We start from the raw sequence: 15,760 nt of genomic DNA, 5'->3' as shown, positions 1-15,760 counted from the left end.
TAATGTCCAGAGCTAGGATAGCGCATTTGGTTTGTGAGCTCAGCGGTGTAAGGACTTCGTCTTTTAGCTGTAACAGGACGTCTTGCGAGGATAGGTGTGCGCGGAAGCCAAACATGGTATGAGGAAGTAAGCTGTTTTCTTCGAGGTACGCTGTGAGTCAATTATTAACTAGGTGTTCATATAACTTGCCTACACAAGATGTTAAAGATATGGGACGAAGATTTTCTAGGGTGACTGGCTTCCCGGGCTTCGGTATGAGCGTGATTTCGGCATGTTTCCATTGAGGGGGCAGATAGTTGGTTGTCCAGCAATGATTAAAATAGTCAAGAAGTGCGGCTGTGCATTCGGGGTTGAGGTTACGGAGTAGTTTGTTGTGTATTCGGTCTTTGCCTGGTGTGGTGTTACGAGTGAGGTTGCTGATGGCGATGGTGAGTTCAATGAGAGTGAAGGGGGCGTCAAGGTCGGGATTGTCTTTTCCTTGGTAGTTGCGAGGTGGAATGTTTGGTGGTTGTGTTGCGTGGTCTGCGTATTGTGTGAGGAGTTGCGCGTGTAGCTGAGTTTCAGTGAGGTGGTGATTGTGGATCAGGCGACGGATGGTGTGGCCGGTGTCTGCTTTGCTGGGCTTAGTACCCAGCATGGAGCGGAGGATGTTCCATGTAGACTTAATGCTGAGAGTTCCTTGAAGGCGGTTGCAAAATTGTGCCCAGTTTTGTTTGTGTAAGGTGCGAGCATAGTCGGCTGCCTGTTGTGTGATGTTGGCGATGCGTGTTTTGAGTTTTTTGTTGTGTTTTTGTTTTTCCAGCGGCGGATAAGCCCTCGGCGGGCATCCCACAGATGTAGAAGATGCATGTCTACCGAAGGGTGATCTTCTGTTATAGCTAAAGTACGGGTGTGGGCTTCGACAGCTTTGAGGATATCTTGGGTCCATGTTTCAATGTCTTCAATTGTGGTGGGGAGAGGGGAGTCACGAAAGGATTTCCAGTCTGTGAGTTTAGCATGGCCGATTTTTTGAGAAATGCGGGTGTGATTGATGTTGAATTCAATGATATAATGATCACTGCCTAAGGTTTCGTCGAGGCGCGTCCAAGTGGCTCGTGGTATGTTGTGAGTGTATGTGAGGTCGGGGGTGGAATCCCGTGCCATGCTGTTGCCTATGCGGGTGGGGTATGAGGGGTCGGTCCAGAGCGTGGGGTGCGCTTGTTGGGCGGCGTCGTGCATTTGCGCTCCTTTTTTACTTGTTTTGGGATAACCCCATGCAGTATGAGGGGCTTTAAAGTCGCCGAGAAGGACTAGGCGGTGATGTTTCGTCGTAGCTTTAACTTTCCGAAGGATGGAATTTATAGAAGCTAGGGAGTGCTGCGGGGGACTGTAGATATTAAGAATAAAGAGACTGGTGAGAGTTTTTTTAGGCGGGATGAGTCCAATAAAGGTATATTGCCAATTAATGGGAAGGGTGTGTGCTTGTGCAGTGAATGATTTATGAACGAGTATGGCGGTGCGAGGCTGATGGGAATGTGTATACGTGATGTAATTACGAAGTGATACGTGAGGTGTTTCCGTTTCTTGTAAAGCAATCACATCGGGAGAGTGAAGTTGACTTAGATGGGTCAGGGAGGGCTGCTTGTTTTTATACGTACGACAATTCCACTGCCAAATAGTCAGTCCTGAGGGAGATGGGTGGGACGCTGGAGGCCTGGTAGACATGTTAGATGAGAGGCTCAGGCTGGCTGGATGGTGGGGTGACCTGAGAAGTAGTCGCCTTGGCTTTTTTATGGGGAGCGGGCATGGTTTTCTCCAAGTGTACGATGCGTTCGGCCTGTTCCTGGGTGGCTGGTGTTATTTCAGAAATGATGTGCTCGAGGTTGGTTAGGCGGGCAGCCAGGGGTTCAAGGAGGCGGGCAACGGTTTCGGTAACGGTTGTCACGATGGTGGATTGAATGGTGGCCATGAAGGACGCTTGTGTTTGAGTTAGTTTTTCTTCGAGGTCACGGTATTTTTTGTCGCAGTCGGTATGGGAAGGAGCTGACGCTGACGGTAAAGGGTCTGGTTCCGGGAGGGCGGTTGGCGGTGTGGAGGGGGTGTAAGGGAGGTGGGAGAGGTTTTGTTTGGACGGTAGCAGATTTGGGCGCGGGGGGTTGGTAGATAGTGTGGAGGAGGGGTGAGGCGGTAGAGTAAAGGGCGTGGGAGGGCGTACATTTTGTTCTAACAGTTCGTGGACAGTTTTTTCAAGAGACAGGATTCGTTCTTTTAATTCTGCGTTTTCCTTGAGAAGAGCGAGTTCTGCGGGGGATGGGGAGTTGGAGGGCAGGGGGGGAAAGAGGTCTTGATCAATGGGTGTTTGTGCGGGAAAGCGGTCATGAGCAGTGGGAAATTGTTTGGCAACGCTAGCCCAGCTCACCCTGGAATTGAATGCTGTAGTGGCGGTGTTGGCCCGTGATGTTTGCACGTTCGTGGGTGGCGGGGGAGGCGATCGGTACGTCTGGTTGGTGCGAGCGTGAACTGGCGGCGGTGGCGGGCGGAGTCGGCGACGGCAGTCCTTGCTGGCAGTAGGATGGGGGAGCCCACACAGTTGGCATTGTGGGTTGCAGATGTGGTTGACGGAGGGATTTTTAACATGGCAAGTGGAACAGATGCGCGTGTCGGGGTTTGGGCATACGTCGCGGCGATGACCCAGGTCACCGCAAAGCGTGCATAGCTGGACGGTGTGACGGAAAGGGCGGCAGCGGGTGAAATTGCCGTACGCGCGTATGTAGAAGGGCACTCGTTGTCCGCCAAAGGTAATGACAGCCGACGTGGTGGAGCCTAGGAGTCATGCATGTAGGATTGGTGCATCGTCCGAGGCGAAAATATTGGGCAGGTCGGCGTTGGTTGTTGTCGGTTCCAATTCATGTATGACACCCCGAGTGGTGCCGGGTGGAGGTTTCAAGTATGGCTGGAGGTCGTAAGTAATGTGGTTGAGTTGGATGTGAGTGGTGGCGCTCAACGCGAGGGCGCATGCTTCGTCGGCTGTGCTGGCGATCATGAGGTTTTGCCGGGTCTGCACTTGTACGATCACAAATTGCTGGAACGTGGTGGGTTCAATGCCGCTAGCGGCTTGTAGGCCGTTCGTGATGACTCGATCGGTCCAGGCAGAGAGGTTCAAGCTGGTTCGTGGGCGGTAGACGATTTTATAGTCGTTTTCTGGTAGTCGAGGTAGGCCGGGTGGTTTTGCATTGCGGTGTTGCGGAGCTTGGGCCAGTTGAGCCTTTTTAGCTTTTCGATCAGAGATAATTTGTTGCCAGGGGCCTGGCGGAAAGATTGTACGGCCGCTGTTTGTGTCGAATTCCATGTCATCATGATAGTCAGAAATGCCAGGGGTGTGATCGGTGACAACATTAGTCAGGGCTGCTGGAAATGCATTTACGCCGGCACTCACGGTGGCTGGAGTGGTCTGTGCCACGGGACTCGCCGTGTGGGATGTCATTACTTCTGCGGTCGTCGGAGCCGTAGCAGTTGATGGTGGTGGAGGAACGCAGGGCAGTAGAGCAGAAGTGTTCTCAGCGATAGATGTTGCTTGCGGTGAGTCAGCCATGACAGTGTTGATTGATTGATTGTGGGGGTTTAACGCGCCGACGCAACGCAGGCGATGAGGCGCGCCGTAGTGGAGGGCTCCGGATTAATTTTGACCACCTGGGGATCTTTAACGTGCGCCGAAATCTCGTACACACGGGCGTTTTTGCTTTTCGCCTCCATCAGAAAAGCGGCCGCCGCGGCCGGGAATCGAACCCGCGACCTCGTGCTCTGCCCATGACAGTGTCTTGGTCGTCGCTTTCCTGGTCAGTAGTCGGTGCCCCTGGTGGTGTCCGGTATCGGACCGTTCCAGGTGACTTGACCTGTTTGATGAGGCACTTTTCGTGCAAATCGGAGGCGTACTTGCGGAGAAATGGGTCTCCAAAGCGAGAGCCCATGCGACGTACGTGTTGCCGGCGCGGCTCTTCGTCTTCTTTTTTCAATTTAATTTTACCTCAGCTAAATTTATTTTGAATGGACAGTACGTGCAACCAAACCAACTGGGACATGACTGATAGCCCCGTGAAATGTATTGGTAATCAGTTAGAAGCCTTTAAAATAGCTCCGCCGCAGACGATGCTGCACGTACCAGCAGACGGCACAAAAAGCCATGAAACGGAAGTGATATAACAGCCAGCCAGAGGCTTGGCCCTTTGGCTAGCCAGGGGAACCGGTTGAACGCCGCTGGGCACACTTCTTCAAGGGCCGTCGTCGGCTGCAGCATCACTTTTCAATTTCAGAATCGGAAATTTTCACTGGTTGTTCGCGCCGTGCAGCCGTGTATTTCAGCTGTCATATTTTGTATCTTGCAGTCTTTTTAGGCGGACTATGCGGAAATAGGTTTTTCAAAAGGTCAAAATATTCAGTGCAGTTGGAATTTAAATCATTCGTGGTAACAGTTGTACAGTCTAATCCCGCTACAACGAAGTCCGCTTCAACGAAATTTCCGTTTCAACGAAATATTTCCAATTCCCCGTCAGCTAGCCATAGAAGTCAATGCAACAAAGTCCTCGCCACAATGAACCATTTGTCTGGCTTGTTTTCGCTTCAACGAAATTTTCGATGAATTGGGCTGGGTTTGAACAATTATTTTACAATAAAATAAGCATAGCGCCAGCTATCTGTAACTTTTTAAACATTCAGGACGCTTAGTTTCACTGAAAACATGCGCGGTGCGCCCACACCGCCACCCCCCCAAAAAAAAAAACTCATAGGCGGACGCCATTGTTTGATGGTGATAACGATGTGGCTGGCTGTCTTTACATGAGGCACAGGCCCGGTTCGCCAAGCCGGAGCTACAGCCAATCTGTATCCAATTGAAATCGCACGAATGTGCTCCGCTGCTGGCGCGGCGGCGTCATGTATGCGTTGTGACTCGTGAGCAGCTGTCCTTGCCGTTTTCCTTCTACCATTCTTCATAGCCAAGAGCACAAATCATGTTTGCGTGTTTGGTCTTGAAGCCAAGTCATCCTATCAGTCGCGAGCGCGCGGTCATGTTTAATGCAAGTGCGCGCGTCTTGCCTGCCAAGGTCAGTAGCTGCCGTGCCCTGTCAGAGGATAAGATAACGTCACTGATCCTGCCACAAGCGAGAGGGGGCCTTCCGACGCCCTAGCAGATATCTGCAAGTAATCACCTCGGTGGGCACACTTTGTTGTGCAGCAATACGTTTTGCGCCTGCATTTCTTCACCCCCCTCCATAACGTGTTCTTTGCGTGCAGAGAACACAGATTGTTATCCGAATAAACATGACGTTACTGCGCGTCACTCCTTTTTCTAAACATTGTTTTTGCTTTGCTGCCAATGATGCGGAAACATACAGGGCTGATTTTCGGGCCTTTCCGTGGTGTGTTGGGGCGGATTTCGCCTCAACGAATTTTCACTTCAACGATAATTTTTCGCCCGTCCTGTCAATTTCGTTGTAGCGGGATTCGACTGTATCACATTTACAAAGGCATACCGTAGCTTCGTTTTCATATTTCATAACATTTTCAGTCCGATAGTTTGTGCGCAAAAATGTTGAGAAAAAAAAAAGGTGTTTTTTGCATGGCAGGAAAACAGTTAAAAAATACCCAATTACCTGGAAGGAACCCTGGGACATCCACAAATGTGATGATAGGAATGTTGAATGCATCGCAGAAGCGAACGAACCTCGCTCCCTTCGTAGAAGAGTTGATGTCCAGGCATCCTGCAAAATTTGCAAGGTTAGCATCAGAATTACAGACGTCACATTATGTACTAACAAATGTGGTTTCAACATCTCAAAACGCGACACTGTAAACACAACAGCTACGCCTGAAAGAAATTTTCAGGCTGTTTGTGTTTAAAATCACTTGGCTTGAAACATGAGCTCGGTGAAGGACTGCTGGTAATGCCAAACGCCCACTTTTAAGGACCAACAAAAACAATGAGACCAAGCTAGTGCTTAGGAAACGCTTAACTTGCCCTTGCACTAGCAACCAAAGGCTGCTGCTCGGCTTGGCAGAGATACCACATTAATACACCGTTGCACGTAGCCAGCCCCACCAACGGCGACCCACAAGATACAATACATGTACAAAGCCATGATGAGCACATACAAGTCACTGGTGGTTGACACACTGTTTAGGAGTTTCGGTGCATGTCACTGGTAATAACATGACAGCAATGAAATCATGTTTGTTTTCCTTTTGTCTTGCATTTCTCGTGCGCTGCCTCTGTATTTCCACCTGGCGTGTAGCTCTCTGAGTGTTACTGCCTAGTGGTTTTCTTTTGCATGCTCCATACTTTGCTGAACACATGTCAAATTTTTTTACATTTCCCTGCACAGCAAGAAATTGGAGAGAATATATTATGTGGTTCTTTACTTACAACTTTGTAACAACCAATTCGCCCCCTTATATGCAAATGGTTCGAACATGCATATCGAGCACTTGCCCTAGGGAAAAATTAATGCAATCATCATACTTGATTGGTGGTCATGCCTTAACTAGCTTGTCTTTTGCTGCAGTAGTAAATAAATGCATTCGTTCCGTTAACAATATAGAACAAAAATTTGCTGCATATTTAAGGGCCATTGTTTACCCATGTCATACATTTTGGGTAAGTTCCTTTATAACCAAGTTCCTCAACCACTCGTAGGGATCAAAGGGGGCCTAACTAGGGTTTTGAAGGCTGCGATTTTACACTCGCTGTCGTCGGAGTACTATCCAAGGAACATCCTCCCACAAAAATAGTTTGGAAGTGTTATGTATAGCCTGTATTCAATAGCGAGGCACGCATGCAGGCAACCATGTGAGTGCGCCATCACTGGTTACGTCGGGCTCTGCGAGATGGCGGTACTTGTCCGTGCTAAGCGCATGATATGGGTTGGACATTCCAAGCTCTAGCCCGCCGAACGTAAAGTAATGCCTCGACTCCAATGTGAGTGCGATTAATAACAACTCTGTTGACACCACCGTTGAGAATCGGGTTGAAACGGAGCCGATGACGAACGCCGGTGTTATATTTTTCATCGGCGTGTGGCCGCAGTGGCACAAGCCGCGCCATGTCCGTGGCGCTTCGGCCATGTCTGTGGCCATTTCAGTGTTGCCAAATGATGAAATCGACAGCCAAACTTTTCAATGAATACCACCTATAAGCCGGGCTATTGTGCTCACTAAAAAAGGGCCAGTCATAAGGCCTGGGGCTTTCGCTGTGTCCTTGCTCCTCAAAGCACTGCGGATGCTACGAGATCACCAGCTCGGAGCAAGACCACCCAGAGACACCTATATATGAGATACACGCAGTCATTGGTTCTGCTGGTTGCCCCAGTTCGGTTGCCCCAGTTCATTGGTTGCCCCAGTTGGCCTTGCGCCATAAACATCCAACCATCATCATCATCATCGGTTCCGCTGGATGGTAAGTCAAGCTTTTCTTTTTTTTTTTTTTTTTTTCAGCGGCCGACGCACATGCTCCACCTGCTACTTGTTCAGCGTGGGCACTGCCAGTCACTGCTTCTCACGCTGGCTGAGCTGGCAATGACACATTATATAGTTTTCGAATAAAGGAACCGAGTGTTTCGGGGCCAGGTAGGAAGTGGGAAGGCGAAAGAGGAGGGGGGGGGGGGGGGGGGGGAGGGGGAGTACAACCGGTCGCTCGGCAATTTTTGAAGATTTCCACCAACAACTAGTTGCCCGCTTGCATATCTTACATGCGGCACTATTTCACCGAACCGGTTCACGTAGAAGCCTTAGAATCGATGTAGTTATTCGATGATTGCCTTCACAAGCCACCGCAACAACGAAGCCAAGATAAATTTGTCAACACATTAACATCCCCTTTCACAAATGTGTAAACAGGTTTTCGCCAATAATGTAATTCTGGCCAGGGGCATTGGAACAGTAGGAGAAGGGGTTGCGATGGCTCCCCCTCTTTTACTCATGGGGTAAAACGACTCCCCCAGTCAAGGGTCAAGGGGCACATGAAGACTGCTGCTGAGCCCCAGACGGCTCCAGAAAGCTAGGTTTATTTGCAGAAGGCAAAATGCTTAAGGATCGGACAACATTCAGGTAAAACCCCAGTGGTGCTGGTCACTAATTAAGCGACATAATTCGCCATTATGAATGGCCCCAATAAAAAAAAAATAGTGATTTTGACGTTCCCCGTCTTCAGAAGACATATAGTTGAAAGGTCTTCGTAAAAGCATTTCACAAGCTAAGCTTCCATCTCAAATATTTGATGCCTGCGGTATCAATAAAAATTAAAGCCGTTCCACTCAATGTGAATACTGTCGGAAGTGCAGAGCAGTTATTCGCCATTATGGTCTGTACCGCCGCTATCCACTCACTGCTACCACCCCATGCAATCCAAATTTCCAACCTTTGCAGTGCTCATGCGCTCCCTGCCTGAAACTGCGCCAGCTGAAGTTCTGTTCTTCTTGTGCTTGCTTTAATTTCGTGTGTTGGAGCTGTTTACGTGATTTCGAACGCGTAATTTTTTTCTTGTGCGGCTGGAGCCTTTCTGCATCATTTCGAACGAGCCATTTTTTTTTGCACGGCTGGAGCCTTTCTGCTGCATTTCGAACGCACCATTTTCTTCTTGTGCGTGGATCATTTGTGCGTCATTTTGAACGCTCCATTTTTTTCTTGCGTGGCCACTTTTTTCGCTTACTATCGTAAAAACCAAACCAACGAGCGTTCCTAACTAACTGAACGCGGGCGCTACCGGTTAATTACGTATACTTTGCCTCAAATGTACCTATAGTTTTCTTTGCGCTAAACAACGGGGGATGCAGGACAAGCGCCAGCGGTTCACGAGTTTCGAACACTTATGACTATATAAACCGCTTGGCTTTCGAAGCCTCTGTGGGACGGCGCGACGACAGCGCTACAACGGAACGCCCTGTCGCTCTACTTGGGTCCAGCGAGTGAGCTACGACGACAAGGCTAGCGCATAAAGTGCTGTGAACTTAAAATGATGTACAGTATATTCACTTTGCCTTTCGCATCAGGCTCATACTATCATTACACTAGCCAGCTTTATCGGACAGTATGACTAATATCTCTTTAGGCAAACCAGCTCGCATTTCTTAGGAAACCCCGGTTCCATAAACGGCTTGCACCAATTGCATAATTACTGTCACTCTGACAAGCAGAGATATTAGCAGTGCGGCTATACATTACGAAATATGAATGCGTCCGTATCGTATACCACTGGAATTTTTGTAATATACAGGCACAGCAAACAATCAAATAATTGGCACAAAATTAAAACAAAGATCCACTGTGCATACGTGTACTCCAATAATAAAATACATATGATGCAATTTTGAATTCCCCCAAATATTACCGCGACCATTACAAATTCATAACATTGACCTCACGAGCCCTTTTAACGCATAGCAAACTTCTTTCCGCAACTGATCTGTGTTAAATCTGTTGCTTTGGCTTTGTCAATACTCCTCGTGTAAGCCTTCAATCAGCAGCATAACGTGCTTGTCTGGTAGTATGTTCGCGGTTAGGTGGCATGTAATATATAAATGTGCATGAAGTGTGTATTTCTTTTGCTAATTATTATTTTTTCATTTGTTTATCTGTATACTGCCTTCCTGCATTGATAAATAAAAGTGGCATAGAATCGTGCGTGCTACCATTGCCCCGTGTAGAGGGCGCAGTCACCGTGAAGTTCCTAATTGTCTTTTAAAGCGAAGCTTTCTATGCCTCACTGATGGCGTCATTCCTCGGGCCTAACACACTGTAGGAGAGCCAGCTTTACACAACAGGTTTCACAAATCGATCATTATGTTAAGTGAAAGCACATCAAGCGCTTCAAAAAAAGAAGAAGAAGCGCTTCTCGTGTTTGGAATCGAACCTGGGTCCCTTGCGATATGAAGCCGATGTCTATCCCATTGCACCATTCTTACTCAGACAAAGTTTCACTTTAAGGGGACACACTGGTCTTAAACCAAAAAAGTTGATTTTTAAAGTTATGATGATAAAAATTGGGGGCCACATGTGGTTTTTCATCCTGACTGTAGATATAAATTTGTTGATGTGTAAAACGGCTAATTCAAATTTATGTGAATTTTTTTATTTGATTTTTTGGCAGCATTTGTAAAAAACTGCTGGAGGGATGCAGCTGAATAAGGTGCCAGTGAACTGTGCACAAATCAAGGAGTGCAATAAGACTAACATTATCATTCTGTCTGGTCTAGACGACCGTTTGAAGTTTGGGCCTCGAAGGCAAAAACGGTTTTTCAGGTTGCCACCCTTAAAGCCCAAACTTCAAACGGTCGTAACTTCTGCTACAGACCAGACAGAATGATAATGTTAGCCTTACTGCACTCCTTGATTTGTGCACAGTTCACCGGCACCTTGTTCAGCTGCATCCCTCCATACTGTAAAAAATCAAATATAAAAATCCAAATAAATTTGAATATAGCCGTTTTACACATCAAAAAATTTTATATCTACAATCAGGATGAAAAACTACATGTGGCCCCCAATTTGTATTATCATAACTTTAAAAATAAACTTTTTTGGTTTAAGACCACTGTGTCCCCTTAACTCTGGCAGCATGGAAGAAAGCTTCGCATTTTAACCATCCTTGATTTTTATATTTTTTTACTGCACTCCCTAGCACCTGTGATGATGAATGAATATTTGATTGGGTTTGATTTGGTTTTTGTTGGTGGCTTGATGGTACTTTACTTACGTATACTATTAATTGTAGCGCCACTGTACAGCCTGCGAAGAAGTACGTAAATAAAATAAATGAGCATGATAATATTTAAATAACAATAATAATGATGATGATTATGCGTATGGTAGCATATTTTTCGCTCCCCCAGGGAAAAAATAGTCCCGACGCCACTGGTTCTGGCAGTCGGCGACAAGTTTTATCTGCTGCGGCGTATGTCGATTCGTGTTTGCATGTAGTCCACCGCACAGGTAGATGCTTGCAGCAGTCGCAAGCGAAGCTCTGTTTCCACCCGCAGAAGATGCTTCACGCTTTTGAGGGTTATCTTTTTCTTGTAAACGACGCACCTTACCAAGCTCATGTGACAGATGGCGGAGATCGACATTCCTCTCTACAAAGATATGCTGCCTGAAGGAGAGTTTGCACAGACAGCCACCCGAACCGCCTAAATCACCAGCAGCTTCCACAGGAGCCGGAATCGGGGATAGGGTGCAGCATTTGGCGGCTGCAGCATAGAGGCTGCGCCACATCTCCACGCATGTGGGGATTTGACGTCAGTGTTGGCAAAATGGCAGTAAGGATACGCAGGAAAACAAGGAAAGAAAGGTAGATATCTTTTGCACGTTTGTGCAGGCGCTGCATTATGCAGAGGTGTAATATTTGTTTTATGTTGTTGTGAATGTGCAGTCTAACGATAATGAATTGCGACCTTAGAAAGCCTATTCAGGGCCCCTTTAGAACTCTTATGAAGCTGGCATTTAGCTAGACAAAAATGTCTACCTGTCATTTCGTGCACTCACTAAAACTACGCAGTTTCAGTGTCGTGACTTACCGGCTGCCGATTTCGGGTTATTTCCTACGATGCCAACTGTCTGACCATTCATTCGACCAAAGCCCACGATGATGTTCTTTGCATACATCGGCATAATTTCGAAGAAGTCCCGGTCGTCCACGACCTGCACAATAGAAATTAATCAGGAGAAAGGAAATAATGTGCGAGAACGTGCACCATCAAAACTGCCCCCCCCCCAAACTACTTCCCATCTCACTAATAAGGATGACAGTAGTGCCACAAAATACAATAGGTATGACCAATTAGCTCAGACAAAGGCAAGGTACGAAAAGTCTGAAGTACTGTTAAGCAGCAAGCAACACACTGTATATGGCAAAAGTTAAAGAATGTGGTATACAGGGTGGGCTACAAAGCATTTGCCAGCTCATACACTCAATCTCAAAGTGGTTACACTTGTGACAGCCTCCACAGACTGTCAGCTGGACGAGCCGCTAAACGTTTGCTGTGAAGGATAATACAGTGAAAACATTACAAAACCCAGAAAACTAAAAATTGGCTGACAGTTTGGCTGTGCCAACCACAGAATACCTTGCCAAAATGGCCTCCATTCCTTCCATTGAAGCATTGTGATGCAGCACCACAGGCATGTGCTGTCTTTTCCTCCTTCTCTTAACTGCTATGGCCAATCACCCTTGTTAGGCCAGATGTTTTGACGCCTAAAGTTTGCCTTAACCACCTGCTGACCACTGTCAACTTCACTGTGCCTCAAGCTGCAGGTTTCAATTGAAAATGCCAGGCTGGCACATGCCCACATTCTTCATACCCACTGAGCGGCCAGGAGTTCAAAAATTAAAAATGCTTGGGGTGTACCGCGCCAAAGCTACACGCGGGCAATGAGGCACAGTGCAGTGAAGGGCTCTGGATTAATTTTGACCACCTGAGGATAGTTAACACATGCCGAAATCTCAACGCATGGCGTTTCCGCTTTTCACCTCCATCTGAAAAGCCGCCACCGCAGCCGGGATCGAACCGATGTCCTTGGGCTCAGCAGTACAATGCCTTAGCCACTGCGCCACTGGGTTCCACCAGCAGTTCAGCTGGCTCCTTAGCAATGGTGCTGTCACTGCTGGGGCAGGTAGGTGGAGCAGCTAGCTACCTTACGGCTGCTGAAGTTCACTACAAGGTCTAAGAATTCTTGAACTTACGTCTTGGATGACATCCAGCATGTTGTAGGCCGCTGTCGACTCCAGAGGCACCACGCTGTTTAGGCTGGGAACAAGCCGATCCCTGCACAACACAAATGCTACTGCTAAGGCAAGTACTGGTAACTACACGCAACGCTTGTATGACGACGGGGCCTGCCTTAAGAGGGAAAACAATCCCCAGGCACCTTGGTGCTTTTCAGAATACAATAAATCCTCACTAATTCAGCCCCCATTAATTCAGAGCGTTCCTACTCCCTTTTTTCAAAAATGTACATTGCCCTATGGTTACGGACGCGCCTTATTTCGGCGTAAATATATGGGCGCACTATTAATTCGGACCAACGCCTTCTCATGTGAGCCGCCAAGCACCATCCTTTGCTCACTCCCTCTCGCCCCCTTGCAGTAGGGAGGATGCCAGCACACACTGCGGCCAGTAAACAGCCCTACTGGAAACACCCGCGGCAGGCCGTACTGCGTAAGAAACTGCAGATGCTCTCGCTGTTCAGGAATATTTCTGCTATATTGCCCCATGCATTACTCTTGCTATGCACTGGTTGTCGCTAGTTCCAAAACTTGTTCTCTCTGCCCAGGTATTTGCCAAAAGACAAAACAGCATCCCCCACTTTTTCACAAAGCAAAGGTACACATAAAAGAATTGTAAATGAGTTGTTTTTGTCGTTCATTCAAGAATTCGACATTCGGACAATTCGTACATTTTTTTTTTACTTGCTTGAGATCCGAATTAACGAGCTTTCACTGCACACAAATGAAAATCGCCCCGCATGTTTAATGCAAAAAGGAGCCAGGGGTTGTCAGGTCCAAATTCTCATTTCTTTAACCCTTTCAGGGTCAATGATGTACATGTACGTTCCTGTCACTTGGCATGAGCTACCACCCTGCAAGAATACGTGAAATTTCTTTCTTGCGCCGATGGCTCTTCTTTTCTTTTTTTTATGCTTTACTACAGCGGTGTGGTGGCTATCGCTTGCGCATCCTGTCATGTGAAGGTGTGCAGCGGCTGGTTTCGGTTTTGTCCTCCGTTCCCGCTTCTTGCACCCGCATAACTGATGCACTTCTCCCCCTTGTGCCTGCGAAACTTTTTTAAAGATTTTGTTGCATTCCTCACGAATAAACCACGTGCATGCAACAACACAAACGATTTCTTTGCCACTTTATGGTCACTCTAAAAATATCATGACTATTTTTTTCTCAAAATAGATTTGTCTGAAGAATTCAAAATCAGCAATAAAAATCGGCCCTGGGGGGTCGATATTTGGCAAAAAAATTTGACCCTCAAAGGGTTAAGCAGTGATAACCGAATTTATTGAACAAGCATGATGTTAGAATGCTTGTGCATTTACAGGCAAAGCCATTTTTAACCCTTCGCGGTCCGTTGTCGGCCCCTGCCTGAAAATGCAACACGGCCGTAGTGGTTCACCGTCGGGGTATGTCCGCCTTACGTGTTCCAAGGCTAACTTCTGCAATTTCTCTCACTGCCATGCACCCACATTCTTTGTATACATGATGCACCATCTTTTGAGGGATAAGTGAACTTTGTTGAAGTTTTCTTCTTTTTGCACTAGGGTGCCGCACAATGTTCGGCACGGGCCTTCGGGATTCCAGAGCATTTTCCCGTGCGCGCTGCTCGCCGAGAAGCAGGTCGGTTTCTCACCGCGAGTGTTCTACAGTGGTGCACTTAGCGAAAGTGATGATGACTTCAGTGAGGAGGAGAATTACGTGCCTACACCAGGTAGTGATGACAGTGATTCGACAGAAGTGAGTGACGAAGACTACGACGGCGGTGGTGACAGCACCGTGCGGATCATTACTCTACGAGCTACGCATTTTGTCAGAAGACAATCCTGGCACCTAGAGGTTTCTATTGTCAATAGTTTTGTTTGGAGGTGCACACAGCTGCAGAAGCGTGGCGAGAGAAAGCAGCGAAACCTGCAGTACCACCGCAACCTCATCCAACAGCTAGTGGGTGATCTGAGGGCTCGAGACAAAAAGTGGGACCTGTCTGCCCGTATGGAGTGCGAGGAAAGCTAGATCAGACAAGCCGTATTCTCTACAAGCTCTCAGGCCAAAGCAGCAAGGACTGTGCTGTTTGTAGCGATAGAAAAACAAAATGAGGCAGGAGAGAAACTGTTTTTTTTCTGCAAAACCTGCAGCAACAGCCCTCACTTGCACCCAGGAGAATGGGTGTCTGAGTAGGTGAAGCTCTAAGTGCCAATATAGAACAATTTCAAACATTGGCCTAGAAAAATTTCCCATACAAAAAAAAAAAAAGTTGCAATCATTACAATTTAAGATAGTTACGTTATCAAATGGAGGTACATTAACTCTTTCGTTACTGCGAGAAAATTGACCAATTTTTAGGGGTCCAAGAAAACATTTTTTTTCTGCTAAAAAAATGGGTTAGGCACTAATTACAGGAACACAAAATGCAGATTATTTAACGGCCTTTCCAATGACACCAGTTTTTTAAACGTTTTCATATATCATAGTTGCGAAAAAAATATCAAATCAAAATTTTTGTCAAAATGTAAAAAAATGATAAAAAAGGAGTTGTGCACAACAAACCACCGGTAGTACATAGAAAAAAAATTAGAATATACATTTTGTAGGGAAACTTTTCAAAAACACGCCCTAGAAAAAATGTCGACGTGCACAGAACAGTTTTTCAGATATAGGTAGAAAAAAATGTTACCACGCGTGGTGCCCGTGTCATGCGGCGACGCCCAACCTCCAATTCAAAATGTGCAATTTCGGGTGGTTCAATGGAAGAAATCTGGCGGTTTCACAATAGCAGAGGCACCAATTTGCCCTCACATAACGTAAAAACATCTTGTCAAAGACTGACTTTGCATTTACAGCCAGCACAATATTTGGGACAAGCACGCGATGCGGAAAAACATGCATGAAGTTGAAAACGCAACTCCGTGGTTGATGCTTGTTGACGTTCACGGTCACTTATCTCTCAAAACATAAAGTTGAGCTTTATTATCATCTTCTGACTTGCAATTGTAGCCTTGCTTGCAGGAATGAGGTGCGATG

General features: G+C 47.0%; 1 protein-coding gene across 1 annotated transcript in view; it reads right to left on the bottom strand.

The window, feature by feature from the left end:
• The window catches only part of LOC144170679 (propionyl-CoA carboxylase beta chain, mitochondrial-like), a 46,272-nt gene that overhangs the window by 17,283 nt on the left and 13,229 nt on the right, over positions 1–15,760 (bottom strand). Inside the window, exons 9-11 of the mRNA XM_077700613.1 lie at positions 12,704–12,785; positions 11,538–11,661; positions 5,628–5,735 (exon numbers count right to left, since the gene is read on the bottom strand). Of these exons, the coding sequence (XP_077556739.1) occupies positions 5,628–5,735; positions 11,538–11,661; positions 12,704–12,785 (314 nt within the window). The remainder of the gene's footprint in view (positions 1–5,627; positions 5,736–11,537; positions 11,662–12,703; positions 12,786–15,760) is intronic.

The sequence above is a fragment of the Haemaphysalis longicornis genome, unplaced genomic scaffold (assembly GCF_048455015.1).
Source record: "Haemaphysalis longicornis isolate Haplotype H1 unplaced genomic scaffold, Haemaphysalis longicornis Haplotype H1 scaffold_2, whole genome shotgun sequence".
In the NCBI taxonomy this organism is placed as follows: domain Eukaryota; kingdom Metazoa; phylum Arthropoda; class Arachnida; order Ixodida; family Ixodidae; genus Haemaphysalis; species Haemaphysalis longicornis.
Note: the sequence above shows the minus strand (reverse complement) of the source record. Positions and strands in the feature narration are given on the sequence as shown.